A 24,368-nucleotide genomic window follows, 5' to 3' on the forward strand; every position below is an offset into this window, starting at 1 on the left:
TGCAAATTTGAAGTGGTTCCTAACGACCACTGTTCTCGACCGTTCTGTGCATGTTGTCAATCTCGATGTATAGGCCCTTTCTTTCTGAAGATTTCTAATCCTGAAATCATATACTTATGTTTTGAAGGGTGTTTTAAAGAAAAGATCATTATCCCATTTATAGAGGTCAGATATGTTTTGAAGGGTGTTTTAAAGAAAAGATCATTATCCCATTTATAGAGGTCAGATCTACGATCTAGTTATATTATGCTGATTTGTTATTATACTAAACCGATCTAATTCCTGACATGGTATTCATGTTGCAGAATTTATCTAAAGTTGTTTGAGACCGGTTTTAGCGGTGGCAAGAAGACCCTTCACGTGTGAGAGAGCAACATCCACGTTATGAACACTACGTCTTCTATTTCTATGTTATGGTATTCTCATTTTTTTTTCTTTAACAGGAGGTTCAAAGGTGACCCGTAATCCGCACGTGGTTTCCGTTTGCCCAAAAATCCGTAATCTGCACGTGTTTTCCGATTGCCAACCATCTAATCCCCCTGGCCCGGAACCAGCCGACACTAATACCCATTACCCAAGGACCCGGTACGGCTGTACCAACGCCGCGATAACTTTAAACTTAGGGAGGGCGTAAAGTATTCCGTGGCCACAGAGGGTATTCAAACCCGGGTCCGTATTGGTGTGTTAACTACCTCAGACCACTAGCCCACCAACCCGTGGTGGTTTGGTATTCTCATTTTAATCTCATATTATTTGCAAATAATTAAGTGGTGATCTGCTTCCTTTTCCTGTTCCTGATTTGTAGGACAATTGTAATGCACGTTTTATCTCCATTAGGTGGAAATATGATTATATGCACAGGTTTTTCTAACAATTGGACCGAATGTTTATATTCAATCCCTCTCCAACAATTTCAATGAAAATAAAAGCATTTTCGAGTATTTCCGGTGATAGTTAAGAAGTTTGTATGCATATCACCATAAAGATCGTTGTAGCTCTTTCATACTTGCATTTAGGTGTTTCAGTTCCGATTTATCGAGATAAGATATGTCTGATTTTGATTTTTTAAGATCATACTCAACTGACAACCCTAGTTTTAGGTTCTAGGCGCTGCAAGATATTTAGAAGCAGAATATTTCAAGAAGTAATTTTACCTATCAAAAATATGTTTTTGGGACTTAAAACAGAAATCCGATCTAAATATCTCACTTTGATAATACTATCATTTTTATCACTAGTTATGGTTTATTCTGTACTGACTCAAGTCAGTAATGACAGGGCAACTGTTACTCTTATGTATATATGATGGCATCCTCGTATGACATAAAGCTTATAGAATACGTAGTATTTAAGAGATGCAACTGTCCAAATGTCTTCAGAAAATTTCATTGAGATAACCACCAGGAAATCCACTACAGTAGAGAGTATTTTAACAACATCACATGAAATAAAATAAATAGGCAGAGCTTGGTCTCAAGATTGATAAGGCTTTCTTACCAAGAGCCTTGAGCACCAGCAGTTGGGTTGTGGAAAGCCTGGAACTCCCAAAACGTCTTCAATGAGTAGGGCTGAGAGACAGTCACCCCTTCCTCCGTGATCTTCGCTATCTGCGCAAAGTTTCAAACACACATTTTCCATTTATTACGTTTCCAAACGAAGAGCTTCAAATCGTTCTTGAAATTAATGACAAACAAACCTGAAGCTTGTTAATAGCAGATCTGTCACGGTAAAGAAGCACACGCATACATTTCTCAAGGAGCTTGACACCATCTTCGAAGCTCAGGTCCGCACGCCACTCATCACGAAGGATTGGCCTAGCTAGGTGGTTCCCAAATCCAGTGGCAACATGATTGTCCTCGAAACTAACACCAATCATTGACACCTAGAAAGAGAGAATCAAACAGATCCAAATCAATAAGAAAGACTTGGCATAGAGCGAATGTCGAGTCTCTTGAGACGTTACCATGCCGAGGTAGATTTCCCCATTTTTGACGCCACCAAGGACGAGAGTGTTCCAGAGAGGGTTAAACTTGTTGCGGCGGTTGTACATGACACGAGTCAGATAGTTGTGAACCTCTTTTGGTCCCAAAGAGTTACCATCATCCCACATGTTATCATTCAACCTATATGTAAAAAAGCAAGCAAGGGCTTCGTCAGATATAAAAAGTTGAAAGATTTAAGAGAAAAAAAGAAGAAGTTGGAATCATTCTTACACGAGCTCATCAAGATAACGAAGAATCTCCTGAAAGTCGCTGATTTCTCCGCTGGCACCGAGAAGAGAATGCTTGCCAATAGCCTTCACTCTCTCAATGTTCTTGTATCTTAACGTGGATCCATATGAACCTGCACATTCATTATCCACCATAAAACCTTTAAACTTACAAAGAGAAGAAGCCATTAGAACTGTAGCCAAACAAACACACATAGAAGGTTAAACTAATGTCAAATACAAAGCAGACTCAAATAGCCAGAAACAACATCTTTTATGCATAACGTTGTTAGAACTCTTAACTCCCTAACTCAATCGAAAGTGCACAGTAACAGCTAACAAAAATTACAAAGCGTGCTCTCAAAAAAAAAAATGCAACTAAAGAGAGAGAATTTACGAGAAATCAAATATCCAAAAAGCTTGCCACTATAACATCCTGAGTACTGACTGTTATACAAAAGAGTATGAAAACAAGTTTATTCAAGCTTATCTATCAAGAACACATGATCCCTAGCCGGAAAGAGATACCTTTAAACTAATAAAAAGAAACCCAACAGAGAGACAAGAGAAATCTTCAATTACTTTTTTAGCTGAAACTAAGGGAAAAGAAACAGACCTCCCATGTCGGAAGCCATTAGAACCCCATCTTTGTACTTGATTGCCACAATCGATGTCCCAGTCACATACGGGTACCTAACCAAACACTCCAAACATAAACCATAATACTGAATCGAGAATAGATAGAGAGAGAGAAAGGGAAAGAGAGAGGATTTTTACAGAGTTCTTTGTGAATCAGCTTCTGCGTTCTTCAAGGCATCTCCGTTATCAATCGGAATAGTAAACTGGATTAAAACCCCCCACAGAATCAGAAGCATATACAGTAAGGAACATTGAAGATTTTGAGATTTGTCGGACTTACAGTCATCTTTTCCGTAGCAAGCGCGAGAGAGAGAGAGAGAGATTAGGTTCTTGTTCAAGATCTGAAAGCTTTGATTTTGTTATTTTACCTCACTAATAAAAAAAAGTTTCGGGGTTTCCTTTGCCTCAAGAAACAAACTAAATCCGGTCTGATCCGCTAATTGACCGGTTTAGTTCTGTTATAAACCCAACTCGACTTGAACTCGGCCCAATCTAACTAAGGCCCAAGTCCAATTTGTTGTCTTATAAATATTTCAAAATTGAAGTCTCGAGTCTGATAAGACTTGAGAGTTGGATTTACCCCCCATATTGAAATGCGCTGGGTGCTAGTCGGAGATGACTCCGGACCTAACGAGTTACCAAAAAATCGGAAAGTATTTAAAAATTATACGGGATTTAGTTTTAAATAAAATTTAATATATTTATAATATATTTAGCTAATTTTAAACATGATGACATATGTTCTTATACATAATTATATAATTTTTTATATATATTTTTAAACAGCTTTTTTTGAGTCATCAAACATTTAGATTATGATATGTTTGGTACGAAAAAATTTCTTAATGATGTAATATGTGTTTGTTTTGGGTTTGATAATTAATTATAATTATTTAGTAATGAATAATTACACAAAATATATTAATAATGAGTAAAAAATAATTAATCATATTTTAACTTTACACGGACGGAAAAAAAAAACTTTAAAAGTTTAGGTGGAAATTAGGCAACGCAGGAATTAAACGGTCTTAAGCGGATCAACACGGATCAATACCTAACTACACCGAGTTGGACATAGTCGCCGCGGTCAACCTCCGATGGCCGCCTTTTTGAACAAGAGATTTACTTGATTATGATAAATGGAAGAGAGTATAAGATCATATAGGGCGAACGTGAGAAAGAAGAATATGAAGAAGATTAGATTTGTTGAAAAAAAAAACAGATTTGTTGTGAAATTGTTTGCTATCTCACTATATGGGCATGTTCGTTTGCACGTCGCAGCAACTTACAATCAGTCACACTCACAAGTCCATTTCGCAACTTTAAATCGCTGAAAAATTACTAATTAAATAATAAAATTTTCTACCACCAAAGAAAACATACAACATTTTCAGGGTTCGAATGGTAAAAACAGTTCAAGCGGTGCAGATCAAGCAGATCAAGAGCAGATCAAGCAGAACATGTGAGAGAAATGCAGATCAAGCAGAACATGTGGGAGAAATGCAGATCAAGCAGATCAACGTAGGGGTGGGCGTTCGGATACCCGTTCGGGTTCGGATCGGGTATTTCGGATTTTCGGATATTTCGGTATAGGGATATAGAACCCGTTCGGGTATTTTTGTACTTCGGGTCGGGTTCGGGTATTTTTAGTTCGGGTTCGGTTATTTCGGATCGGGTTTCGGATATTTAGATTTTAAAAGAAAAAAATAAAATTTTCACTTTTAAGTTTCTTGTATTTAAAAATATAGATTTCACTTAATTGATTTATTTTTATTTTTTATAGATTGAATGATTAATAGATTTGGAGATAATATCTTAAAAACAAATAGATATTAATTTGGCTATTGTTTTTAAACTTTGGATGTACCTTTTGTTAATACATAAAACAAAAATTTTGATATACATTTTAAATGAATATCAAATTATTTTCTCCATAATTATAGATATACTATATGATCTTAAAGTATGTGTAACATTAATATAAATATTTTAAATAAAATAAGAGATGTAAACTAGATATATAAGGGTAAGTATACATATGTTCGGTTATCTTCGGATATCCATTCGGGTTCGGATATTACCCGTTCGGGTTCGGATATCCAATCTCTTCTAACTTAATATCCGTTCGGGTATTTTGCTACTTCGGTTCGGATTTCGGTTCGGGTTTTTTGGATCGGGTTCGGGTGCGGCTTCGGGTATCGGGTAAAGTGCCCACCCCTAGATCAACGGTTGGACTAGTCCAACCAGATTTTAAATTGAAATTTTATATTAAATTAATTAATTATATATATAAGTACAGCTACAAAATTATTCTCATGCAATTTTATCATTGTTAGAATCTAAAATAATATCAAAATAAATTAAAATGATATAAAATATGACAAACTCAATTTATTTAAATGGTTATTAGAAAACGTATGAAATTTTTATAACTTTTATAAAATTAAAATTTTTAACTTAATTAAAAACCAGTTTTTAATATCGAATCATATCACGATTTTAGCATGTTTGACCGGTTTTTGATTTGGATTTACCGGTATAACTCAAATCCGGTTTTTAACACAATCAGAAACAAGTCAAAAAATGAGTCACGGTCTGGCCAGTTTGATCTACCGTCTCCGATCCGATTTTGAAAACATTAATTACAATTTATAATGATAAAAGCAATTTAAAAATATATTATATATTTAAATAATAAAATAACAATAATATACATAATATACAAATACAATACGTAAATAACAATAAATTTCACTAAAGTTATGTTACTAAAATTTTAAAATTAAAAAATGAAAATATTAGTAATTAACCAAATATTTCTATTTTCCATTAAAAAATCTCATTGTCTATTTATCTCTCTTTTTATATGATATGTGAATTTTTAATTATGTAAATGTATAATATTGTAGTTTAAATATGGTTAGTATTAAATATAAAAGATTATAGAAGATTATTAAATATATTAATAATTTGTAATAAAATCATTTATTGGTCAAAAAAAAAGTGGGAAAACATCACCAAATAATGGACAGAACTGTATATGGGGGATCTGTTTTTTCTCAGAAAATGACAAAAAATTCTGAACTGATTGTAGTTCTCCTGCCAAATAAATTTCAAAAACAGAAAATGGTGAAGGGATGATTTAAGTGCAGTTCTCCTGCAACAGCAGATGATCTGCATTTCTCCTGCCTCCCACAAACAACATTTTGCTACCTATAAACGGGTTTAAAACAAGACATGACTGAGAGGAAAATCGAGTCAAACAGGAACAAATTGTAACTTTAAATATTTCGTACATAAGCAATGTTGGAACTCTTTTAGTCTATACAACTATGTCAAACGTATCACAAACAAACACTCCAGAATCTTCTAGAGCAATTCTATTAATCTTCAAAAGCTTCCTAGGCCATGGTCAATCCAGGAAGCTTCTACAGCTCGTAACTTGGAGTTTCATACGTAGACTGATCCTCAGAAGTTTCATACGAACCCTGATCCTCCTCAGAAGTTTCATATGTAGACTGATCCTCAGAAGTTTCATATGTAGATTGATCCTCCTCAGAAGTTTCATATGTAGACTGATTCTCCTCAGTTTTATAAGTCGACTGATCCTCATAACTTTCTCCAGATTGATAAGCCTCAAAGAAGAAATTCACCCCATTCACAACATCATAAACCATCAGTCCAACCCTTGCACCGATCCAATTCCCCAAGTGACTTCCCACAAGATAACCGAACCTCCCAAACCTCTGCTCTCCCACATACCCTCCCGAATAAGCACCGACCAAAGTTCCCGAACCACGCAAGAACCCTTCGGTCAACGTCCCTCCAAAGTAAAGCGCCTCGAAGAAATCCCACCCGGCTGCTACGATCGGTCCTATGATCCGTTTCGCTTGCCGTGTCGCCATTTTAGCCGCTTTCGCTCCCGCGTTCTGCGCGTCTTTGGCTGCTTCGTTCGCGGCCATGCCTTTTACCAACGCCTCGTGCAAGGCTTTCTCGATGGCGACGTTCCGGGCTTTCTCGACGTGAATAGATCTTATGCTGTAGAAATACAGTTTCACGCCTTCTTTGACCGCACAGGCTACGGTTCCTGAACTCATGTCAAAGCAGTTCAGGAATGTAAACTGTCCACTCTTTGACGCAGCTTCTTCTCCAACAAGTTCCCGACATTTTTCCGCTGTTTAACATATATAAAAAATATATATAACACCACAGATGATTCAGACATCCCAAGACCTCATATAACTAATTTTAAACCATAGTATATATGAAAAACTATATGGTTCCGAGGATTAAGCAGCTAGATGAGGGAAAGGGAGTTGTGAAATTTGAAGATTCAAACAATAATTACACAACACACTGAGCTAACACAACAGATGTTTCAGACATCCCAACAACTCATATAACCAAGTTTAAACCAAAGTATATATATTAACAACCATCGTGTATAAAAAATAATAATAATAACTACAGAACACACTTAGCTATGCAGTTCATACGCCAAATCTAATATATCAGACAAAGAAATAAAATTACTTTTTCTAAAACCAGATCTTCAAAATGTCAAAACTTCAGTACAAACTAATAGAGCCCAGATCGGGATTTAGCACTTACAGGAACAAATTGATGAAAAAAGAGATAGATTTACACTATAAATACATTGATTTAACATGAACATCCCAAAAAAAACAACAGTAAGTTTGAGGATGAAGAAGAAAGCACCTGTGATACTGAGAGCGACGATTCCTATAGCGAAGAGAAGAAATTGAACCCTTCTACTGCGGAAGTCCATGAAGAGTTCTCGATTCCAGATTTCCCCCAATTTTTTCTGCTTAAAGAACAAAACGTTCGAGTGTGGCAGAGGGAAAGACTATTCAAAGCGATGTGGATGTGACGACGGTTAGCTAATGAGACCTGATCCCGGTTTCGCATAAAATTAATTTTGTTTATTTCGGTTTAAGGATATATGTATACCACTGGTTGATAAATCAATGCTGTTAAAATAATATCATTTTTGGGGATTTAGCATTGATTTGTTTTAGATATGTTTCATTTTATTTGTCTTTTTAGATTTATACACACATTTTAAAAAACAAACTGTAGAATATTATTAATAGTTTTAAATAAAATAAAATATTAAATACAATTAAATATTATTGTGAATATATATAGGGATTCATCTTTTTTTAAAACAATTAAATATTATGTTGTGAAATAATTTTTAAGAAACTTGGAAAAACTTTAGTGTACATAGTTATATCCAAAAATATATATGAATTTATCTTTCTTCTTAAAAATTTACAATTTCATTATGTAAAATAATTTCTTCATAACACAGTATAAATTATTTTTAGATAAAAATAATTATCATATCAATAAAATTATTTTTTTATTTATGGTTAATAATATAGTAATAAATCTAATTATTTATTGAATAGTATCATCAATTTTAACCGTTTTAATTTTTAATATGAGATGCCGAGAGCTTAAAATGAAAAAAAAAATATTACTTCATTAGATTTTAGTCATTTAATGTTATTAATATCTTAATATCTAATTTCAGGGAAAATATTTATTTATCGTACATCTATAGTTATTTTTCTTTGGCAATTAGTATTAATAAATTTTGTACAGGTCTATTTTGTATAGGACAGAAATAGAAAATTGCAACAACTACTTGTACAAAAGATTTTTGGATAAAATTAGGTCGAATCTGACGGTTACAATAGCATCTACCAAAATCCAACGGAGTACACTGTTATTGAAACCTCCTTTAAATCACACGAGATGCACCGTGTACTTACATTTTTCCACGTGTAAACTCTGTACGATTAAAAATCGACTCCAAATTCGTAGTTTTATCCAATGAGCTGAGGCCACGTCCTACCAATGACAACTAGATATGACGTGTAATTCATTCATTGGTGAACGTCTCGAAATTTGCAACGTCAGTAAGCCACGAGAGCGCTACTTCACTTGCGGCTTCTCTCTGGGTATATAGAGCATCTTCCTGTAGGCTTGTAGCATCTTACTGTTTTCGAGGAAGGTGCGATCTGAGTTTCCAGCGATGGCGAAACTAAACCCCAACTTCATCTCTCTGATTCTTATCGGCCTCGTCGCGATCGCCTCTGCTAGTGTTATCTTCGAGGAAAAATTCGAAGGTAGCTACATTTCTCTATATAACTTCTATCTGTTATTTGTAAAGTTTCAATCGATGTTTTGCGATCGCCACGTCTATTCGTTTTGATCAGATGATTTCACGTTGATCCGGTTTAGCTCATTACGTGTTGAATCGATCGAACTTTTTCGAAATGTTTGTGGTAGATCTATGAATTTTAACGTTGATCCTTTGATTTCGCGATTATGATCGTTGATCTAGGAAGGCGTGTGGGAAAATACGATTTCGATAGTAGTTTGTGATTGCTTATATGTATTCGATATGATTTAGACTGATAATCTTTTTGTTATCTATGTTTGTAAAGATGGATGGGAGAAGAGATGGGTAAAATCTGACTGGAAGAAAGATGACAACACTGCTGGGGAATGGAGCCACACTGCTGGCAACTGGTCTGGTGACGCTAACGACAAAGGTATTGTTGATTGATGATTCATTGGATCTCTTCATGTTCATTCATAAACCTCATGTTAAGCGTTGATCACTCTCTTGCAGGTATCCAGACTAGCGAGGACTACAGATTCTACGCCATATCAGCTGAGTTCCCTGAGTTCAGCAACAAGGACAAGACCCTTGTCTTCCAATTCTCCGTCAAGCACGAGCAGAAGCTTGACTGTGGCGGTGGATACATGAAGCTTCTCAGTGGTGATGTTGACCAGAAGAAATTCGGTGGAGACACTCCTTACAGCATCATGTTTGGTCCTGATATCTGTGGCTACGACACTAAGAAAGTGCATGCTATCCTTACCTACAATGGAACAAACCATCTGATCAAGAAGGAGGTTCCATGTGAGACTGATCAGCTCACGCATGTCTACACGTTCATCCTCCGCCCGGATGCTACTTACAGTATTCTTATTGATAACGTTGAGAAGCAAACTGGTAGCCTCTACTCTGACTGGGATCTCCTCCCAGCCAAGAAGATTAAGGATCCTAGCGCCAAGAAGGTAAAGTTATATCTCTCTTCTACGTGTGTGATAACAAGTTCTCATTAATCTGAGTCTCTGTTTTACTGTAGCCTGAGGACTGGGATGACAAAGAGTACATTCCTGATCCTGAAGACACAAAGCCAGCTGGATACGATGACATCCCAAAGGAGATCCCAGACGCTGATGCAAAGAAGGTTTGTTAATGTTTTTCTAGCATTTGAAGTGTATAACTAGTCTAGATCATTTTCTCGTTTTGATTCTGGATCGTATGTTTGTTTTAGCCTGAGGATTGGGATGATGAGGAAGATGGTGAGTGGACTGCCCCTACCATTCCCAACCCCGAGTACAACGGTGAATGGAAGCCCAAGGTTTGTTGGTTTTGCAATCAAGTAGCTAGCGTATATAAGATTGTATATAAACTATGCACTCTCTTCTCACTGTTGTGATATTGTTCTGTAGAAAATTAAGAACCCTAACTACAAGGGAAAATGGAAGGCTCCAATGATTGACAACCCTGGTAATATTCTCTCTGCAACAGTTTATAATCACAATTTTATGCAATAAAATCCCTTATATATTAATTGAGGAACATTTGAAAAGATGTAACCTCAATTTTGTATTAATTAAAAGAGACCCCAATGCATAGGTGGCACTCAATTAGGTAGTCAATTACATTCAATTGAAAAATAAGTAGGTCCACATTCGATTTTTATATGTTGTTAGATACATAAGTTGGTCAAACTATATGATATAATAATATGATATGATATTTTCTTTCCTTAAATAAAACCTACGGAATTACCATAAATGACTAATATATATATGACAATAAATGATTTTAATAATAAAGATTTGATAACAATTTATATCTCCTCCATCATTTTTTGTTTAATTTTATATTTTTAAAATAAATTAAACAATCAAATTAGCTATAAAAGTAAAATTTAGATTTTTTCGTATATGTTATATTTTGAATTTTTTAAAACGACAATAAATGACTAAAACTATTAAAATTATTATGTTAAAAATTAATGATCAATGGTTTAACATTTTTATTATAAGAAGATACACATGATTTTAAAACCATATGAGTAAAAAATATCATTTAATAAAAAAATAAATATATATATAGATTAAACACTATATACCATAAGATAACATAAATATTTTAATATTAAAACTTTCAATGAATTTTCAAGAACATTTATAAATTATAAACTTATTAAAGATTTCATATTGAAAATTTTGTTATCGATGATTTAAATATTTTTTTATAAAACGATATGAATGATCATAGAACCGTATGATTATAAATTCTTATTTAATAAATAACTATATAAAATATACTATTCTTAGAAAAATAGGTTGATCTATCTTAACTTATATTACACTTTTTATTAAACTAACTATCGAATTGATAAATAATGTACCAAAAAATGTTTTGCACTTTCCTTAAATAAAAGCTACGAAATTACCTAACATGATTAACATATATGTGAAAATTAATTATTATGAATAATAAATATTTGATAACAATTTTGTGTATCTTAGTTATTTTTTTTAAATTTTATATTATTAAAAGATATTAAAAAATCACATTAAATATATAATAAAAACATTTATATTTTTTTCTTATATGTTATATTTTGAATTTTTCAAAACGTCTATAAATTATTAGAAATTTGAAGATCCTCACTCAGAAAATTTTGTGATCAATAGATTATTTTTTGTCATAATAAGTTATAAATGATCATAAAATTGTATTAATATGAACTTTTATTTAATATTATAAGAAGATACACATGATTTTAAAACCATATGAGTAAAAAATATCATTTAATAATAAAACATATATATATATATAGATTAAACTATATACCATAAGATTACATAAATATTTTAATATTAAAACTTTCAATGAATTTTCAAAAACATTTATAAATTATAAACTTATTAAAGATTTCACATTGAAAATTTTGTTATCGATGATTTAAATATTCAGTTATAAAACGATATGAATGATCATAGAACTGTATGATTATAAATTCTTATTTAATAAAGGACTATATAAAATATACTATTCTTAGAAAAATAGGTTGGTTCATCTTAACTTACATTATATTTTTTATTAAACTAACTATCGAATTGATAAATAATCTACCAAATTTTTTTTTGCACTTTCCTTAATTAGAAGTTACGAAATTACCTAATATGATTAACGTATATATGAAAATTAATTATTATGAATAATAAATATTTGATAACAATTTTGGTATCTTAGTTCTTTTTTTAATTTTATATTATTGAAAGATATTAAAAATTACATTAAATAAATAATAAAAACATTTATATTTTTTCTTATATGTTATATTTTGAATTTTTCAAAACGTCTATATATTATTAGAAATTTGAAGATTCCCACTCTGAAAATTTTGTGATCAATAGATTATTTTTTTTGTTATAATAAGTTACAAATGATCATAAAATATAGCACATATGAATTTTTATTTAATAAATATTCAAACTAAATAATATATATATATATATATATATATATATATATATATATATATATATATATAAATACTAATGATTTAAAGCAACAAGATTGGCTGATCAATTTAGTCGTCCAGCTGAAATCTTTCAAAAGTATGTGAAAGACTAAAGTCAAAACAAATATGGATTTAGAATAGTAATTATATTTTACTAACCGAAATACCGAAAAAAACCGAACCGAACCGAAACTAATCCGATATCCGGATTGAACACCCCTAATCTAAATGAAGCCAAACTATTGTTTCATTCTCCAAAATATAATAAAAATAATAACTTAATCCCGCGCAAGGCGCGGGTCTTATCCTAGTTTATTTGTAATCCCATGGCTTTGAGATCGTTGTTCAATTCTTTTAATGAATTATAATCTTACACGAACTTGAGTCATTTAGGAATCCATATTTTATATTCAACTGAAGTCTTAGCATCTCAATTTCATGCAGACTTCAAGGATGACCCAGAACTCTATGTCTTCCCCAAATTGAAGTATGTTGGAGTGGAGTTGTGGCAGGTAATAGCAATATCTTATCTCAAAGAAAATATATATTTTGTCTTTCGTGATGGTATATTTTAGTGACTAAACACATCCGTAATTATTTAGGTGAAATCTGGATCATTGTTCGACAATGTCTTGGTCTGCGACGACCCGGAGTACGCTAAGCAGATGGCTGAGGAAACCTGGGGAAAGCTCAAGGATGTATGTTAATCCTGAACTCTTTTGTGTTTCTTTCTGTAAAAGGAGGTTTTGTTTGTGTGGTTGATGATCTCATAGAGCTAAATCCAATTTGGTGTTACAGGCTGAGAAAGCAGCATTCGACGAAGCTGAGAAGAAGAGAGAGGAAGAGGTAAACTTTCTCCACCCAAACTAGCCAATCTGTAGTTCCAAATAAACAATATCATAATAAACATGAGAGTTATCACCAACTTGTATGTTTATTTTTTTTACCAGGAATCAAAGGATGCTCCCACTGCTGATTCTGACGTAAGAATCTCTCGGGTTTCACAATGATTTCTCTTTATATTTCACATTAAGTGATATGATATAAATTCACTTATTTGTGCAGGCTGAGGATGAACAAGAGGACGATGACCATGAAGGAGATGAATCCGACACTGATTCAAAAACTGAGGAAACCAAGGTAGAAACCTCCTCAGACAAGGATGATGCCGCCCATGTATGTGTCCACAACCAAGAATATATACAGAAGTGTTTATTTAGATTTTAGCTGAAGCTGTGTGACTGACTTACTTTGTGATTATGATTTTACTTACAGGACGAGCTCTGAGCAGAAGAAGGATCCAACAAGTTTCCAGAGTCGTTTGATTTTCTTTTTAAAGAATTATTTTAGCGCTAGTTTGTTGGGGATATTAGAACTTTTTTTAGCTACCAAAAAAATATGATGAAATGGTGAGCGTGGCAGCTTGTTTTAGACTTGATAAATTCCTGACTTTCTCATACTCTCTCTACTATCTCCCATCTGCACATTCCTTATTAGGATCAACAATAGAGATCGGGATTGGTGACATTCCCAAAACAAAGGGAACCTCCGCAATAGTTGAGCATTTTACAACTTGCGAGATCAAATCTCTGAATATTAGTAGTTATTCCCAATAGAAGAAGGGAACTCGAATGAGTCACATCTGGCTACACTCAAAGCCTAGACTTGACCAACTTAATTCCAGTAGAGGAATGTATCTATAATAATTCGGTAAAATCTTCTGACATTAATAGCATTCCCATTATAAAAGGGGAGCTTCACCAGGCTTGACCAAAAACTAAGATCCCATAGTCACAGATTAGTAACATTTCTAATAAAAGAAGGAAGCTCCACTAATTTTGAGCACGAGTTAAGATCCAAAACCTGGAGATTAATAGCTCCACTAATTTTGAGCACGAGTAAAAACAATGGATAAGACTTCAGCAGTTGTCGAGATACAAACTCTTGAGGTTTTTTGAATTACCAATAGATGATGGGACATTGCGCAAAATTGAGCAACACCTAAGATTCAGTTCCTTGAAATTAGTTGCAGTTGAAAGATCAGGAAGCTCCTTAGGATTTATGGAAGAACTCAAATTCATCCATTTAACATTTCTAATGGTATGGAAAGCAAGAAACATGCAGAAAGAAGCTGATACATTTTGCAGATGTCGATGGTTGCAAATTATTAAGTGATTCATTCGGCTGGCGCATCGTTTAGAGACGAGTGTTTTATGAGATACTTATGAGTAGTTGAATAGAATATGCAGCATCATTTGATAATAAATTAACAATACTAAGTTAATATTATTAACAATAACAATTACACAATTTTTTTTAGTTTGTATGTTTATGTAAAAGTTATAATTTTATAGAAAAATAGTTTTCATAGAGATTAATATTCGATTTAATACATGTACTGTAAGATTTATATAGTGATAAAAGAATTTTGGGTTTTAGGCTATTTTTCGTTTAAAATTCTAATAAATATAAATGATAATAGCGGTTGGTGATATCAATTACAAAATATCACATATATACATATATTTATAATAATAATAATATTTAAATTTTAAATTTAAGTTGTTATTTTAAAAAAGTTATTGATCTACATGTAACTGCTTGCAACTGTAAATTGTAGAAGGAGCCAACTTCTGATTTGAGCGATTTAAAACAATATGAATATGTAAAACATCGAAAGCTTGAGTATGCATGGAACTGTAAAATGCATGGAACATGGTGTTTGAGAAGCCATTATAATATATGGAGTCAGGTTCCATGTAATGGTAATGTGTCTAATGTCCACAACATGATCGTCACAGTTGATGCTAGATTACAAGCACAAAACTATGATCAGGTTGCTTTCAAGCAGATGGTAGCTAAGTTGATGATTCACTATGATCTACTATTTTCTTAATCTTACGTTGAATATGAAAGAGTTAGAAAAGCTTGGTATTGATATCAGATTCATGATCAAAAACACTGATGAAGCAGATCTGTACTACTTTAAATAACGAGAGAGGTGTTTTGAAGAGCGAATTAGCTAGTCTTCTTATAAGAATTAAAAATATCTATTCGTACCTTTTGTATTTTTAAAATAAAAGTGAAAACATTTATTTATAGTATTTTAATTACTGTAAAATAATAAAATAGACAAAAAATTAGCTTTTATTTTCTATATTAATACTATCAAAATTGTTCATATTTGCCTCCCACCCAGCGGCCACAACTATGGACTGAAGTAACACACAAGACTTCTCTTTTCTTTGCTGAAGAGGTGCAAAGTGACTCGACTGTAAGATCCACCAGGAGAAGTCTCGACTTTGAAAGCATTAAGAAAATATGGAGGTTAAACATTCCACCGAAGATTAAGATGTTTTGGTGGAAGTTACTCCATGATGGCCTTCCAGTGGCATACAATTTGAATCAAAGAGGATGCAAGTTGGAACCGACATGTAAAGTCCGTGGAGATTATGATGAAAATATTGATCATATGCTCATTCAGTGTCGTGTTGCACGAGAAATATGGTCGCTTGCATTGCAGGGTGCAGAAACTGAGCTAGACCAGAACAGCTCTGCCATTATTAATCTGCTTAGAAGTGTTTTAAATGCAACACACGGGAGCTCTCGCCTCTCGGTCTATGTTTCCTTTGTTTCTTGGTTGGAGGATTTGGAAATCGCGGGACAAAGTTGAGTTTGAGAACAAACGAGAACACATCACTCACACAATTAATTCTGCGATCATGGATTTAAACATTTGGCAATAGGCGACGGCAATGGATATGAATCCAATGCAAGGGGTAGCCTCTTCTATACCAACCAACATTGCAGAGATCCCTCCCACAAGATGCAGAGCTTTACTAATAAAATCGGTATAGGGTGGTCCTTGTTTAGTAAAGAAGGCACTCGAAGACTTCAAGGAAGCGCTGCAATGGATCCTACTCATTTACCGTTGGAAAACATTAATGAGGCGCACTCCATAATGCAGGGACATCAAGACATTTGCATCCTACCAAAATTCTACATTTCATTACTCTCCTAGGAACTTGTATGTGTTGTTGGTCAGCTTGCAAAAAAAAAAATGCTAGGATAAGAAATCAAAATTATGTAATATCCTGGCAAAGCTACTAAGCTATTGTATTCCAAAGGTACACATGGAATGAGATTCAAATGGGTTGACAAAAAAAAAACTGATCATATTGAAATAACAAAAAAAAGCAGTGAAATAGATGCCGGTCGTTCTTTAGATCTGATGTACACGTTGGCATCCATAATAAAACCTTCCAATCATAATCAGCCACGTGGAAAAGCCACCTCAATCATCGGCCACGTCTGCTTTAATATTCTGGGCATACATACTTTTTCACATTTGTCTTTCGAATCCAGACAAGATCTGAATTTTTATTTCAGTTTCTTCTGTGAGGAAGAAGAATAAGGGAGGAGAATCATGTTTTTGTTCGATTGGTTCTACGGAATCTTGGCGTCGTTAGGGCTATGGCAGAAAGAAGCGAAGATCTTGTTTCTTGGACTCGACAATGCAGGGAAGACCACGCTACTTCACATGCTCAAAGACGAGGTTTGTCTTTCTCTCCATCCTTGCCTACTTCGATTCGCTTTTGTTTCTGTTAGATTTAATGAGATTTAATGTGATTGGTAATGACAGAGATTGGTTCAGCACCAGCCGACTCAACATCCAACGTCCGAGGAACTTAGCATTGGCAAAATCAAGTTCAAGGCTTTTGATTTGGGCGGCCATCAGATTGCTCGTAGAGTTTGGAAAGATTACTACGCCAAGGTTACATCCACTCTCTAATGATACTAGATCCTTAATGATTGTAGTTTGCATTATAGTAGAACCTTAGATAGATATTTCTTTATTTCATTACAGTCCAATTACACAATTGCTACGAGTTATGTATAGACCAAACTAAAAGTATGTTTGCGTGTATTAACATGTTAGTATTTAAAATTGTTCATATTAGCCTATCAATCGAATCTTTGCTGATAGATATTCGTTCTTGTTCTGTCTGAAAGGTTGATGCAGTTGTCTACCTAGTGGATGCTTACGACAAGGAGAGATTTTCGGAGTCAAAGAAAGAGCTAGACGCTCTTCTCTCGGATGAAGCCCTTGCAACTGTCCCGTTTCTGATTCTCGGAAACAAGATTGATATCCCTTACGCAGCCTCGGAGGACGAGCTTAGGTATCACTTGGGTCTCACCAACTTCACCACCGGTAAGGGCAAAGTGACGACAGCTGGAGGAGATTCTGGTGTTCGCCCACTCGAGGTCTTCATGTGCAGCATCGTCCGGAAAATGGGATATGGCGAGGGATTCAAGTGGCTCTCTCAGTACATCAACTGAAGACATCATTATCATCATGTCTGTCTTTTTTTTTTCTTCATATAAACCAAACTTATGAACATGTCTGAACAAATTTGTCTTTTTCCGAGCTAAAAGCATTTTTATGAATTGAGGGTGTCACACATCCTTTGGTGGCTTGCTTCCTTGTTCATGTCCCAGTCGACATCTGTGTCAACTGCTTGTCTTTTATTCAACAGTATATCTTTTTGCATGAACTATTGATCAGGGCCGGCCATGCATTTGTTTGATCATTTGCAGAAAGCTCAAGAGTTTATTAGGTAATTAATTTGTGGTTTTTACAAAGAGGAATGAGTGAGCAAATATTTTGGATGTAGACAAGCTAGAGTTAAAGAGGTATAACAACACAATAGGATACTTTTGGGTAAACATAAATATAATGGGACATTTTGAGAAGTTGGTCACTTTTAGGTGTGGCCTTGCTGTTTTATGAACGAAAATGCATATGCTTAGTGTCTGCTTAATTGATTCATAATCCGAGAACGGAACTAAAGGCAGCTATGTTGTCTTAAAATAGCACAAGCATTCATTAACAATATAGAGTAAAAAAAAATAAAAAACAGAAATTTTGAAAGAAGATATTATATAGACCTCAGTGCTTGTTAAGTGGATGGCAAAGTTTGTAGAAAAAGTCATACACACTTCAGCGTCTGACTGTTCTTGTAGCTTTAAAGAACCTCTCTCTGATTGAGACTAACTCCTTTGCGGCTTCACTCGTTGCCAAACGGTTCATTGGGGATTCTTCCCCACACCTAAGTCCAACGTTCAAAACCAATGCCAAGCACTCAGCAACAGGAAAACCAACCCTGAGACCGCTGTCAAGAATCGATTTATCTGCAATGTCCAAAACCCTTTCCGGCAACGCCGATTTGGTGTAGCTAATTAGAGTAAAGTCTCCTCCAAACAACTCATCCGAAGGTCTTTTTCCAGTGAACATTTCCAAAAGGAGAACCCCAAAGCTATACACATCACCATGTACTGATGGCTGTGCTCCCATCCCATATTCTGCACCATAATTAACAGAAACAAAACTGGATTGATAAAAATAAAATAAAAACTAATTTTCTTTCTTTTATTAAAGGAATTTGCATATGCGTGATAGTTTTACCTGGTGCAGCATAACCTACTGTCCCTCTAACGCCAGCTGAAGTCAGTTGACTGAAGAAAGACTCCTGGTCGAACTTGATGAGAAGACGAGCCAGACCAAAGTCGCTAACATGGGCAGTCAAATCATCATCTAGAAGGATGTTGCTTGGCTTGAGATCACAATGAGCTATAGGTTCGTGGCAATGAACATGAAGATAGTCTAAAGCAGAAGCAACGTCTACAGCAATGTTGAGCCTCTCAAGAAGTGTCAAGGTTCTTGAGGGCTCTTTAAGATGCTCCGGGTGCAGCCACGTATCCATGCTTCCATTCGGCATGAACTCGTATACGAGAGCTCTGAATTCGTTTCCTTGGAAATCAATACTCGAACAAGCCGTCAACAGTTTCACAAGATTACGATGCCTTATGTCTTTGAGAGATGCACATTCCGCCATAAAACTCTTCATCGCTCCACGTCTCTGCATGTTTAGTACTTTCACCGCAACGACGTCGTTCTCCCCAGACGGGAGAAATGCCTTAAACACTGTACCGAAACTGCCTGACCCAACCATATTGCTTTCAGAGAAGCCATTCGTTGCATTCCGAAGATCTCCGTAGCTTATCTTCTCATGGAAGACTTCCAAGGCGGCAGAAGAAGAAGTTGGATCACTGGTCTGCTTATTCTTCTTTCTTTTTCTGAACCAAATCAAAGCTACGAACAACATCAGCAAAATAAACGCTACTCCCACGCCAACTCCAACCGCTATTTTCTTTAGATGAGAGGAACGCTTTGCCTCCGCCAATGGTTCTTGCGTGAGGCATGGGTTTAGTTGAAACTCTTTAACCCCTCCGCACAGATCTTTGTTTCCAAATACAGAAACCATAGTAGTATTCTGAAATATAGGCACCCTTCCATTGAATTTATTAAAAGACAAATTGAGATACTCCAACTTGGAAAAGTTTGCAAGATATTCAGGTATACCTCCAGAGAGATTATTCTTGGACAAATCAACTTCTTTAAGACCCACCAACCTTTTCATATCAGGAACATCTCCATCAAAACTGTTTCCTTCCAGATAAAGATATTCCATTGTGAGACACTTTCCAATGCTTTGTGGGAGTTTCCCTGATAACTTATTATCCGCAACAGCCAGTGTAATAAGTTTTTCTAGCTTTCCAATATCTTCCGGTAGAGAGCCAACCAAAGAGTTACCAGACATGTCAAGGAGAATAAGCCGCTGGATTTGCGTGATCTCCCGAGGGATTTCCCCCTCCAACTGATTAGAATCCATACGAAGATGTAGCAAATTGCTGCATTTTCCTAGACTTGGAGGAACCATGCCTTGGAAACTGTTGTTAGCCAAGTCGAGTGTTTCCAGCATAGTGAAGTTGCTTATAAAAGACGGCACCTCTCCTGATAATCTATTCGAGGATAGAGTTACAACCCTCAGGTTTAACAGCTTCCCAAGAGAGGTAGGGAGTGGTCCAGACAACATGTTTTGATCGAACGTTAGAGTTTGTAGGCTTATGAGATTCCCAATGTCGTGAGGAATGCTTCCGGAGATGAGGTTTCCTCCGACTTCCAAAGCTATGAGGTTGGAGGACAGATTAGATATGTCAACAGGGAAGTCACCCCCGAGCCTATTCCAACCAACCGCTAGTTTCTCTAGTTGGGTGCAGTTAATCAAAGAAGTGAGGAATTCAAAGTCCCTAGAAGAAGAGTCACTTCCCAAAGAGTTGGAACTAAGTAATAACCATTTCAAATTTGGTATTTCTCCAAAAGTGGAAGGAATACTTCCTGTCAGACTGTTCTCATTCATTCCCAATCTTTGAAGAGTCGAGATACTGGTAATCGTTGTTGGAATGACTCCTGTTAGATAATTCCTTCCCAGGTTACACGTTATAAGATTTGGTAGCAGAACACCAAAATCAGGTCTCAACCGACCCAAGAAGTTATTATAAGCGAGGCCTAAATAATTGAGTGAAGACAAATTGTAGATAGCTGGAGGAAAAACACCTGAGAAATTGTTAGATACTAGTTGAAGATCCTCTAGTCGTGTCAATTTAGCTAAATCACCCGGAATCTCTCCTTCTAGTTTGTTGTCTGATAATGTAAGTTGGTTTAGAGATGTCAAGTTTCCTAGAGACGCAGGGAGTTTTCCTCTCAGATTGTTTCTGAAAAGATTTAGATCGACGAGCTTTGTCAGTGACCCTATCTCTGAAGAAACACTCCCTCCAAGATGATTATAGTCTAGACGAAGACTCGACAATCTAGAGCAGTTGTACAAACTGTTTGGAACCCGTCCTCTCAGAGAATTTATTCCCATATCCAAGTATTCAAGTCTAAACAAGTTTCCCACCTCTTGAGGAATAGTACCACCAAAAGAATTACCATTGAGATCAAGTGATATGAGAAACGAGAGATTACCAATTGATGGTGATATCACTCCATCTAATGACAAGTTTTCCAGGTTGAGATGAGTAACTCTCTTGAGTTTGCGGCCACATGTAACCCCCTTCCAGTTGCACAAGTGGGATGAGCGATTCCATGAGGACAAGACAGCCCTTTTCTCTTCAGAAATTTGAGACTTAAATACCAGCAACGCTTGCATATCAGTTTCACCATATGCTTCGAGTAGCGCAAGAGCAATAAAAGAAAGCAAAAGAAACAGTTTCATGATTCTTTTTTTTTTTTTTGTCAAACACAGTTTCATGATTCTCAGTTTGTTTTTTTTTCTGATGCTTATAAGAATTTTGTATTTTGTAGGAAACTAGCTTCGTACGAGACGAAGCAGTTTGAACTTTCAATTCACATTGTGGTGAGAATAAATTGGCTCACCAACCACAGGTTACTTTTTAGAATGACATGGATTCTTGTCCTCTAGACTCAACCCATCCAAGTCAATGAGTCAACGGAGTTAATACATGTTAGTATGTTACTAGTGTTTTTACCACTTATGTCACTTTTTTAACACATATCTTGAGTTTTGTAGATTTAGATCAGGCAGTGTTTTGAAACCCGACCCGGACCTGCGGTTGAACCGGTAAACTTGGTGACCCAGAAAAAATTCGGTTTGGGTTTTGTAAAAAACCCAATATTTAGAAACCCACAAAAACCCGCAAAAACCCACTAAAACCCAGAATCCGATACCGGTTGAACCACCGGTTGAACCAATAAATAATTTTTACTCTTTTTTTTAGTTTTTAGATTATGTTTTATATTTTTAAGTGCTGACAAAAAAAAGTTAGGTTTTTCCTTTTCAGTTTTATATTTGTTATTTTTAAATTTTGATGAAGATTTCACTATGCCACCTGAAGAAAATGAAGTGAACGATGGTCGAGAGAACCAAAATTAGTTGATGTTATTTGGTGTTAGTTTATTTTCGTTATTGACAATTTATTACAATAGTCTTTTACTTTGGTTTACTTTAAATTTAAAGTTTAATTTATTATTCACATTAGAAATTTAAATATTTATGAATTTTATATTTTGATTTCTTTTAGATGTCATAACTCTTATTTTGTTACAGAAAATTTTAAATAATCTAAACTATTTTTTGATATATTGTATGTCAAATGAAAATAAAAATATAAAAACTAAAATTAAGTATTTTCTAAATACTTTTTAAACATATATATATATATATATACATATCCAAACTATTATTTTATGTTTTAAAAATATTTAGAAAATATAAAACTTTAGTTTTTATATATTTATTTTCATAGCTAATATATTATTATATAATAAAATTAATTTATTTATTAATCCACGGTTCATCCGCGGTCGATCCAATGATCCAGTGATCCGGTAAGTCATCCGATTCAGTGGCCGATCGGGTTTAAAAACATTAAGATCAGGTATTAAAAGTGCCGATCTTATTATAAGAGCAGTACCGATAATTAAAGTATCTTAATATTTATTAAAAAAAGGAAAAAGAAAAAGAAAAAATAGGAAAGAGACATGATAAAGTATTTCTACACCCATATTATTATATACTTTGTATTACACATGTCATTTACTAAATGGTTTATAGCTTTAAGAGTCTTTATAATTTAATTAACTAAATAAAATGTTGCTAAATAATAATTTTAATTTTTATTTAAAAACTGAGTTACATACTCACCAGTAAGGTTACTCTAATGCTTGTCTTATTATAATGTCAACCCCCAAGTATTTATGCAACATCCAAGTCGGCATATGACCTTATCATCCTAAACACAATAGGAATGCAAAGCTTATCCCAAAAAAACACTACGTAGGACTTCTCTACAAGTCTTTTTTTTTTAACAAGTCTTTGTATTTATCTTTTTTAAAGTATATCCGTTCTAATATTCCTTCTCAAGTTGGAGAATGTGCATGGACAGAAGCAGAAAAGGGGTTGTGGGTCACATGACCCCACTAAATTTTTGAAAAAATATTATAATGTGTATTTTTCTAAAATTAATTTAATATTTTGCCACTTTAGCATTTGACTTCAGTCAGTAGCGATTCTCTCTTCCTCTTATCTCCAGAAAAATCTTTCAGAGGAAGGAGATGTCTTTGGTTTTGATGCTTTCTCTTCTTTTTCTTTAGTTTTCTTTTCAGAGAGAGCGATCTTTGTGTTAGTTCGCCGGAGTTTAATCCGGTACAAAGTCCCGTCTATTGGGCTCTGACTCTGGGAAGCGGTTGTTCGCTATCACCGGCTTCACCAGCTTTTGTCTCCGGGGAGTGATAGCTTCTATAGTATTACTTCGCCGGCTCTCTTCCGGAGTCTTTTCTCCGGGTTTGTGTTTGATCGGCGTTTCATGTGTTTCCTTCGCTCATCCGACTCTTGAGCTAATCTTCCGATGTCTCTTTCCTTCCCTTCGGCTGGGTTGTTTCATCCTCAAGCTAATTCGTATCAACAAGGATGTCTGATTGTTAATTCAGGAAAATAGATGTTGATTGGCTCGATCGAAGACGGTTGATTTCTACTCTCCGAAACGTTTGATCCGTCAGTCTAGGCTTAGCGACTTTGATTCTGGTGAGAGTTTTTCTGTTTGAGCGGCTTTTCACCGGCTTGTCTCTCCTGTTGGTGGAGCTCCGTCACGCCTCGTTGCTGGCTCCACGGTGATTGGTTATCTTGACGCGTGGATCATGAATTGTTTGTCGACCGAACACTTGGTGGATGACTAATCATCTTTCCTCAACGGTTTCTACTTGCTGTGCTTACGGCCGCAAGCTGTATCTAATAGTTGGGCTTCTTGGGCTCTTATGCTATTTGGGCCTTGTGTTGTGCCCTTAGCTTTTTTGTTGTTTGGTTTTTTTGTTGGACATGTTTGTTGACTTTGTTTTCGTTAATAACATCAGTGAAAAAAACAAAAAAAGCATTTGACCTCAGTGATTTATATTTACGTACGTTGTCATATGTTCCCATTAGAAAAAAAATATTTTTGTTATAATA

The 24,368-nt window shown here is 34.8% G+C and overlaps 5 protein-coding genes across 6 annotated transcripts; 2 read left to right on the forward strand and 3 right to left on the reverse strand.

Annotated features, from left to right (window-relative positions):
• Positions 1-1,362: 1,362 nt before the first annotated feature.
• On the reverse strand, positions 1,363-3,282 carry LOC106386515 (proteasome subunit beta type-4-like). The gene is made up of 7 exons (XM_013826348.2): positions 3,129-3,282; positions 2,987-3,051; positions 2,826-2,902; positions 2,214-2,343; positions 1,964-2,123; positions 1,697-1,882; positions 1,363-1,607 (listed from the first exon to the last, which is right to left on the reverse strand). The coding sequence occupies exons 1-7, from the start codon at positions 3,132-3,134 to the stop codon at positions 1,494-1,496; spliced, it is 738 nt and encodes a 245-aa protein (XP_013681802.2). The 5' UTR covers positions 3,135-3,282; the 3' UTR covers positions 1,363-1,493.
• A 2,819-nt stretch (positions 3,283-6,101) lies between these two features.
• LOC106386543 lies at positions 6,102-22,086 on the reverse strand. Of its 2 annotated transcripts, XM_048739935.1 has the most exons (4): positions 22,074-22,086; positions 19,783-19,789; positions 7,568-7,661; positions 6,102-7,022 (listed from the first exon to the last, which is right to left on the reverse strand). In XM_048739935.1, the coding sequence occupies exons 3-4, from the start codon at positions 7,635-7,637 to the stop codon at positions 6,277-6,279; spliced, it is 816 nt and encodes a 271-aa protein (XP_048595892.1). In that variant the 5' UTR covers positions 7,638-7,661; positions 19,783-19,789; positions 22,074-22,086; the 3' UTR covers positions 6,102-6,276. The 2 variants fall into 2 exon arrangements, with proteins under 2 accessions (XP_048595892.1, XP_048595893.1); XM_048739936.1 differs by lacking the exons at positions 19,783-19,789; positions 22,074-22,086 and having other exon boundaries at positions 6,102-6,304; positions 6,362-7,022; positions 7,568-7,763.
• On the forward strand, positions 8,769-13,960 carry LOC125577871 (calreticulin-1-like). The gene is made up of 12 exons (XM_048739934.1): positions 8,769-9,006; positions 9,328-9,435; positions 9,516-9,967; positions 10,039-10,143; positions 10,231-10,317; positions 10,409-10,466; positions 12,946-13,013; positions 13,104-13,199; positions 13,300-13,347; positions 13,452-13,484; positions 13,567-13,677; positions 13,777-13,960. The coding sequence occupies exons 1-12, from the start codon at positions 8,913-8,915 to the stop codon at positions 13,786-13,788; spliced, it is 1,272 nt and encodes a 423-aa protein (XP_048595891.1). The 5' UTR covers positions 8,769-8,912; the 3' UTR covers positions 13,789-13,960.
• On the forward strand, positions 16,828-17,978 carry LOC106386562 (GTP-binding protein SAR1B). The gene is made up of 3 exons (XM_048739937.1): positions 16,828-17,056; positions 17,144-17,275; positions 17,515-17,978. Exons 1-3 carry the CDS (start codon positions 16,928-16,930, stop codon positions 17,839-17,841), a joined length of 588 nt encoding a protein of 195 aa, XP_048595894.1. The 5' UTR covers positions 16,828-16,927; the 3' UTR covers positions 17,842-17,978.
• On the reverse strand, positions 18,345-21,656 carry LOC106386573 (probable LRR receptor-like serine/threonine-protein kinase At3g47570). The gene is made up of 2 exons (XM_013826413.3): positions 18,968-21,656; positions 18,345-18,864 (listed from the first exon to the last, which is right to left on the reverse strand). Exons 1-2 carry the CDS (start codon positions 21,654-21,656, stop codon positions 18,503-18,505), a joined length of 3,051 nt encoding a protein of 1,016 aa, XP_013681867.2. The 3' UTR covers positions 18,345-18,502.
• Positions 22,087-24,368: the final 2,282 nt, after the last annotated feature.

This window comes from Brassica napus, chromosome A9, assembly GCF_020379485.1.
Source record: "Brassica napus cultivar Da-Ae chromosome A9, Da-Ae, whole genome shotgun sequence".
NCBI classification, from domain to species: Eukaryota; Viridiplantae; Streptophyta; class Magnoliopsida; order Brassicales; family Brassicaceae; genus Brassica; species Brassica napus.

Bases quoted from the DNA above. Each gene is read 5' to 3' on its own strand.
- LOC106386543 (XM_048739935.1), bottom strand. From the start codon at position 7,637: ATGGACTTCCGCAGTAGAAGGGTTCAATTTCTTCTCTTCGCTATAGGA. The intron at 7,023-7,567 runs GTGCTTTCTTCT...TATGTTAAACAG, and splicing joins CGTCGCTCTCAGTATCACAG to CGGAAAAATGTCGGGAACTT.
- LOC125577871 (XM_048739934.1), top strand. From the start codon at position 8,913: ATGGCGAAACTAAACCCCAACTTCATCTCTCTGATTCTTATCGGCCTC. The intron at 9,968-10,038 runs GTAAAGTTATAT...GTTTTACTGTAG, and splicing joins AGGATCCTAGCGCCAAGAAG to CCTGAGGACTGGGATGACAA. The intron at 10,318-10,408 runs GTTTGTTGGTTT...ATTGTTCTGTAG, and splicing joins ACGGTGAATGGAAGCCCAAG to AAAATTAAGAACCCTAACTA.
- LOC106386515 (XM_013826348.2), bottom strand. The intron at 2,344-2,825 runs GTCTGTTTCTTT...ATGAATGTGCAG, and splicing joins AATGGCTTCCGACATGGGAG to GTTCATATGGATCCACGTTA. The intron at 1,608-1,696 runs GTTTGTTTGTCA...AACTTTGCGCAG, and splicing joins CTGCTATTAACAAGCTTCAG to ATAGCGAAGATCACGGAGGA.
- LOC106386573 (XM_013826413.3), bottom strand. From the start codon at position 21,656: ATGAAACTGTGTTTGACAAAAAAAAAAAAAAGAATCATGAAACTGTTT. The intron at 18,865-18,967 runs GTAAAACTATCA...ATTATGGTGCAG, and splicing joins AGTAGGTTATGCTGCACCAG to AATATGGGATGGGAGCACAG.
- LOC106386562 (XM_048739937.1), top strand. From the start codon at position 16,928: ATGTTTTTGTTCGATTGGTTCTACGGAATCTTGGCGTCGTTAGGGCTA. The intron at 17,057-17,143 runs GTTTGTCTTTCT...TGGTAATGACAG, and splicing joins TTCACATGCTCAAAGACGAG to AGATTGGTTCAGCACCAGCC. The intron at 17,276-17,514 runs GTTACATCCACT...TCTGTCTGAAAG, and splicing joins GGAAAGATTACTACGCCAAG to GTTGATGCAGTTGTCTACCT.